Source organism: Morone saxatilis, unplaced genomic scaffold (assembly GCF_004916995.1).
Source record: "Morone saxatilis isolate NCDOM2014 unplaced genomic scaffold, NCSU_SB_2.0 Contig15, whole genome shotgun sequence".
In the NCBI taxonomy this organism is placed as follows: Eukaryota; Metazoa; Chordata; class Actinopteri; family Moronidae; genus Morone; species Morone saxatilis.
This window is the reverse complement of record NW_023339707.1, coordinates 4,149,041-4,156,151: the sequence shown is the minus strand read 5'-3', so window position 1 is coordinate 4,156,151 and position 7,111 is coordinate 4,149,041. Positions and strand designations below refer to the sequence as shown.

Here is a 7,111-nt window from a genome sequence, read left to right as displayed (position 1 = left end):
TGATTTTTTCCGTTCTTTTTTCTGAAGACATAACGAATTGATTCCTCTGACAGCAGAGGGACCATTTCACCCAGTATAACAAAACGTGCTTCTGAACAGGATTGCCTACCCTACCTTTAACTTGTCTCTAAACTATTGTCTCATTCTTTTTAAATGCCACTGGTTGTAGGATTTGTTCTGGACACACAACTTGCCTGCAACAATTTTTAAAAGGTTTTTCTGTTTCTGCTTCTCCCTCGCCCAATCACCCATTCTGGCCCTTTTTGATTGGTCCCCTGCATCGTCCTGATCACATCCCTACAAGCAGCAGGAGCTGTTGTCAGCTCAGAGGTCCCTCCAAGGCCGCAGGGAGCTGTTGGAGCAGGCATGTCTGAGCCACACGAGGAAGCGGCAGGTGCTTTCGCCTGAGGATCTCAAACACCTCATTGTGGACGATAAACACAGCCTTATTTACTGCTACGTACCCAAGGTTGGTTACCATGAGATTAAGTAGTGCAGCTGAAGTTCTAGGCCAGAGGTTTTCAAACTGTGAGGTGGGTGGGGGGTCCGAACACATAGACATGATGCACATATTATCTCTGATGTTCATTGCAAATAAACTTCTATAAATCTGCTCAGAAATCATAGAAAAAAGTCAGTTTTTACTAAACTATTATCACGTTTGGAGTATCAAAGTAATCCAGTGATAGTTGTCACAGTGTCAGAGTTTGAAAACCTCCGTTCCAGACTACAAAATATTTCACTATATAAGTAATAACAGCTTTTAGTTCAGATTGCTGAGAGTTTGTTTCAGTTATAAAACATGTATGAATGGATTTTGGGACTTGAAATAATTTCCTCCTCTTTTTTTAATCACTTGTAGGTAGCCTGCACCAATTGGAAGCGTGTCCTTATGGTCCTCACCAGTGAGGGCCGCTACACCGACCCCCTTGCCATCCCAGCGAACGAGGCCCACGTGGCAGGTAACCTCCGCACGCTTTCCGAGTTCTCTGTCCCCGAGATCAACAAACGCCTTCGCAGCTACCTCAAGTTTATCTTTGTGCGGGAGCCCTTCGAGCGCCTGGTGTCTGCCTACAGGAACAAGTTCACCCGTAGCTACAACACCGCTTTCCACAAGCGCTACGGAACCAAGATCATCCGCCGGCACCGGCCCGACCCGGTACCTGAAGCGCTGGAGATAGGGAACGACGTTTCTTTCCACGAGTTTGTCCAGTACCTCGTGGACCCTCGGACCCAACGGGAGGAACCGTTTAACGAGCACTGGGAGCGGGTACACTCCCTCTGCCACCCCTGCCTGATCCACTACGATGTAGTGGGGAAGTACGAGACTCTGGTGCCAGACGCTCAGGCTGTGCTCAGGTTGGCTGGAGTGGAGGGAAAACTCCAATTCCCAACGTCTGGCAAGAGCACCAGAACTGATGGCAACATGGCGGCACGCTTCTTCAAGCACATCAGTCCTTTTTATCAGAAGAAACTGTTCAACCTGTATCGAATGGACTTCCTGCTCTTCAACTACTCCACGCCAGAGTACCTCAGGACTCGATGAAGGGTGGAGAGAAGAGGGTTGACAATCAGCGCCGCGGGCGGACCTGTTGTAATAGGTCTCACCTTTCACGCCCCGGTCAAGACTTTTTGTCAGTGATGGATCATTTTGCACTTTTTGGTTGTACAATTGTCATCCCTGCCTGAGTTGTCTGTCACAAGCACAGACTTGTCACTATGGCTCTCCAACAAAAACTAGATTTTCTGGTTTCAGTGAATGGAACTTTGCAAATGGATCCAGTTTCTTCCTAAGAAGAAAAGGGAGGCCGTTTGTGCCGTGATCCAAGCATCCGTCATATTTGCTTTCCAAAGTGTGAAAAGTGGGTATTGTTTTGACGTTTAGCAGAAAAAAATGAGGACAGGTTATTCCCACAATGTGTTTGAAAATGCAGGTGACACATGAACTGTCCTTTCTATCTGGGCTTCAGGTTCAGTTAGAATTAAAAAAAAGTATTTATTTTTCATGCCATTCACCTAGAAATGGAGCAAATCTGTCTTTGGCTTTTAGTGTTTGTTACGTGTGGTCGTCAACTGGGTGTAATATGCCATACCAGCATCCCTGCGGTGCCCACTACACTAAAGCTTCTATCGTGGCTTATTTTTCTAAGAACTAATGAGCCATAAATGAAAGTCTCTCACTTCAGAGGAGCAGGTCCTCCTCTTGCATGGATAGGTGAATGTGCTGACTGAGGCCAAACACAGCAGATCCATTCAAAGCACCTACAGCACAACAATAACTGGATGGCTTTTATTTATGTACGTCAGCGCATAAAGTATTTATTGTTATGGAAATCATGTGGTAGTAAGAAGTTGGACTCATGATTGGTGAAAATGAATTTTATATGGAAGAAGGGAAGGGTTTCTCTTTTGTAGAGTGAATTTTTGTTGGATGGAAAGTTGTCTTGGCTTTTGCACGTAAATTCATGCCAACTAGAAATGCTCTGGACAATTTAGAAATCATCATATCCTACTCTTTTTTTCTTTTCCTCTTCTCTGATCAAACCCTAGCTCAAACAAGATTCCCTGGGCTTGACTTATCGAACTTGTCACAGCACTCGTTGACACTATCTTAAATCTGAGAATAATTCCCAGGCAAACTCGCAGTCACTCTTCAATTCCAGTGAAAGCTTGTTGCCATCCCTCCTCTATCACTGTCTGCATTTAGCTGTGGGCAGGTAGGCTGAACAAACAACCACATAGCTGTGGTCAGGGCTGGGCCCAGCTCAGCACTGCCCCCGCTCAGAGCTCTCCTTGTTAGGGTGAATGCAGGCACCTGAGGGGTTAATCCACCTACAGTCATCTCCACTGCAGGGCCTTGTTCAGCAAATGGGATGGAATTTACGGTAAATAATACGGAGGGTAACGTAGGAAAATGTTTATTAATGGCCTGTACTGTGAAAATATACAAAAAAGTCTTCATCTTAAAATAATTAAAGGGGAACTCCACCGATTTTACACATAGTAGCCCATTTACAGGTCTTTGGCTGTTCTACTGCGAGAAGAAAGTTGTACAAATCCTTTTGTGGCTCCAGAAGGAACATGTGATCAATTGCCTTTAAGTGATGTCACTTGAGTCAGCCTCAGTTGGGAGACAAGACTGAAAAGGAAACAAATCCGTGGGGTGTGGAGTTACATTAGCCGCCACTAGCACAACACGGCGACTCTCCGATCCAACTGACGGTGGTTGAGTTGCATTGTGGGTAATGTAACCGTCAGGGAAGGAAGACTGTCCATCACAAGTCTGACAATATTAACGCTATATTGGTGGTGTTCGCCATCATTTCTTGAAAGTAGTTCAGTCAGGATCACTTTTGTCAAAAGAAGACTTTATTTCCAAACGCAGTATGATCTGGGACCTCCTTCCACAATGGAAAGCTTGAGACAAGGACAGCAGCAGCAAAGACCCCCAGGGTCCCGAACAGAGCAAGCATCAATAGGAACAGAAATGACTGATTAAATCCCCTGGAAATCACCTACTGCTTTTGTTTCTGCCTTTTTCTATGATCAGTAACACATTACATAATCTTTCCAGAAGAACTGCTAGGGGAACTGGGTAATAATGGACCTATAAATAAAGTTTTACCATAAAATCTCACCCTAACCTCACACCCTTGGCTACAGTGATATCGTCAGTGGGCCCACTGTTGTTTTGTGAGGAACTCCTTTTGCCCAGTCAGATCCTCATCAGGTCAAAGTGTTTCAAAATGAAGACAACAGCCATACAGCAACTCAGCTATGCTCTTTCTAATAATTCCTAGCATTTCCAATTGTAACAAGTGACTGTTTCCAGTCTACTCATCACTGTTTAGCTCCGACTCAGAACATCCTGGGGCTACCCCGACTATCTGGCCTGGATGAATTGAAAACATTGAATGCTGGGATTAATACGGACCTGACATAGCTAGTTTTCCCCAACAATAACAAGAATTCACCTCAAAACAAAAACAGTCATCATTTTCATTAAAAAAGACATGTCCCACAGTCTGGACATTAGTTTCAGTTTAGCTTAAAAAGCTAAATTGTGTTAGTGCCTGTCAAGTCACGCTGGCACTGAACTGGCACTCAGTCATTTATTTTTCTTCCAGATTTCTTTTGTAAAACGTTTCATCTTGCGTAAGAAAACGGGTCGAGGCCAGCCTACTCTGGAAACATTGCTTTGTTTTTTTTTGCCTGTAGTCATTCTGAGAAGTGCAATATGTGTGTGTGAGTATCTGTAATGTGTTAAAAGCTGTATCTTTATTAGTGACTTCCTCTTTAAAATGTGTGCCATCATGCTCATGCCACATTTATTTTTCTGTTTGGCTATGATTACAGCCATGGATTACAGGATCTTCATTTTAATGCTCCCCTGTGTAGCAGTGTGTGATTCAAGCCATCACTTGCAAGAAGATGTGACTCGCCAAAACCCAGTCACACCCTTCATGTTTTTTCTTCCTGCTGGCTCGATGACACGCTGCACAAAATATATGTTTTACCTTTTAATTTCTTTTTTTTCTTCTCCTGAAAAATAGAGAATAATAAGTAGCTTGTTCCTTTAAAGGGATACAACAGACTGTATATCCATTTTAAACAACCAGACGCTGCTGTGTATAACACAGCTAGTCAGCCGTTTCTGTAGAAATGTTACTTTGGTCAGACCTGTGACTTTGTGAGTCATTGTGAAATAGGGAACAGAGCACAATCTACAAGAATCTCTCACGCACTGGTTTGCTTTTGCCAGAAAAAACTGTGAATGTGATAACTTGATAAGTGAAGTGCACTTGCTGATGGTGATGATTGACTGGCTGGTTACTTTGACGTTTTAACAAATACAATCCCTTAACAGCAGCACTGAGTCTGTCTTATATTTAATGTTCTTGTTACTTGTTACAAACAAAGTTAGTCAGACTGAGACATCCTCCCAAAGGCAGCTTTTCCCCCTGTGATGGTACGGGAAGCTGTCCACAGAGTTAGACAGGACGAAGATGAACGTTTTCCTCAGCACAGTGCTTATGAGCGGTTGCAGTACTGGATGAACAAGACATCCTTGGAAGAAAAACAGTCTTTCCCAGTAGTATTGAGAACCCTGCAGCTGAAAAATAATCTGAAAAAAAAAACAACCTTCCAGTTGTGAGCGAATTGAACAGTTACTACATTTACGGGCGCCCGGTTAGCTCAGTGGGTAGAGCTGGTGACTCATGTACCGAGTCCGTACCGTAGTCCTTGCTGCAGCGGCACAGGATTCGAATTCGACCTGCGGCCTTTCTATCTGCCCCCCTTTCCTGTCTGTCTTCAGCTGTCCCATCAAATAAAGGCATATAGGTTAATTATAAATACTTTAAAAGTTACTACATTTACATCTTTCAAATTATTCTGATGCACATGTGGTCTGCCACTGTAGCCTTGTTTCTAAATGTATTACAACATTTATTCAAATTTCTAGTAATTCTGCAAAGGAAAAAGCAAAAGGATGCTTGTTTCCATACACTCCCGTTCATCGAGATAAGCACACACGTGGAGGCAATTCTCCATCTAGAGAACCAGAAGAAGACGGCGCGATAAGAATTAAAAGAGCACCAGTCAAACTGTGAAGACATTAAGAACGCTCCACTGAAGCTCTCTGCATTATTATATTATCTACATTCTTTTCCACTGTTTGATGCCTGACTGCCGCTCTTTTAAATACATCATCTTTATTTTGTCTTCTTCTGCAGGTTTAATGGCACCCGACTGGAGAATTTGCACCACCTGCTGTTTATCGCAATGTACCACCCTTTATAAAATGCATTGCTGGTGCATTTATTGACATTTTCTTTGCCGGTTTTACGGACATTTTGTTAAAATTTGAACAGAAACCTGTCTGGTGTCATTATTTATACTTCCACTTGATGGCACCTAAGTAAGAAATATAAATGTCTATACATGCTGTGTCTTAGCTGAGTTAGGTGATGATGCCAAAGTAACATGGATGTCATTACACTGTTTATTTTTATTAAAATATAACTGTTCATAGCCACAAAATTACATAAACACTCACCAAACATTTGTCACATTTTTAGATTCCACACTTCATTTTTGCGCACACACAAGACAAGACATAACATGTAGGTGTGGAAGCTCAGGTGACAGTGAACACAGCAAGATTAGAAAATAAAGGCATTTAAAAGCCCCTAAAGTCTCAATGTGGCAGTGTTAACATTGAAGTACAGTACAAAGGTTTGCCTACAGAAAGCAAAAGAGAAAGGACTGCAACATTTGAATAAAGCTACTATTGTTTTGACATTGACATGGCTGTAGATGAGGAGGTTTTAGATAAGACACAGTAGACATTAACTTTGTTTTCAAGGCAACTTTAGACTACTTTTATAACAAAAGTGCAGGTTTGCAATTGGGTATTTTGCCAACACACTCTTACATTATAAGTCCCTCCAGGAAGTTGCTGTTTCGATTGCAAATATTATCGCAAATTCTAACAATCCCTGTGAATTTTGTGCGATCTTGCAATTTTGTCTAATCACCGCAACTTTTCGCATATTTGACCAATCAACGTAGTTTCCGGCGAGTTTCATCATCGTCATGCAAAACACCAAATTACTAGCGATGTTATTCTCACTAGAACAAGTTGCCTTCGAATTTTAATGAATTATACAAAAAGAATTTACATTTTCACTTTCTTGCAATTCCACTGCAAAAAAATACCTAAAAACATTGCAACATGCATCGTAATCTTTTAAGAAAAGCTGCCGTGAAATCAGATATTTTAGGCTGCAACAATCAACCCCCTAAAAAAGTCCACCAAAATCCTGGAAGGACTGCTTAATACCAAATAGGGCTGGATGATAAACCACATTTTAATGAATGTCTTATTTAGACATTTTGGGAAATACGCTTATTCACTGTCTTGCCAAGATTTAGATAAGAGACTGATAAATGTCTAAAACCACTCTTGAGTCTGTATGCTAAATGTGAAGCTACTGCCAGCAGGCAGTTAGCTTAGCATAAAGATTTGTTGAAGGAGGAAACAGCTGGCCTGGCTTTTCCAAGTTTTGGAAATTAGATGAATAAACATATTTCCCAAAACACAACTATT

At 42.0% G+C, this 7,111-nt stretch overlaps 1 protein-coding gene across 1 annotated transcript in view; it reads left to right on the top strand.

The window, feature by feature from the left end:
• Positions 1–5,264, top strand: part of LOC118324419 (carbohydrate sulfotransferase 11-like) — a gene marked incomplete in the record, with an annotated part of 15,658 nt that extends 10,394 nt beyond the window's left edge. Inside the window, 2 exon segments of the mRNA XM_035656759.1 lie at positions 308–469; positions 863–5,264. Of these exon segments, the coding sequence (XP_035512652.1) occupies positions 308–469; positions 863–1,546 (846 nt within the window).
• Positions 5,265–7,111: the final 1,847 nt, after the last annotated feature.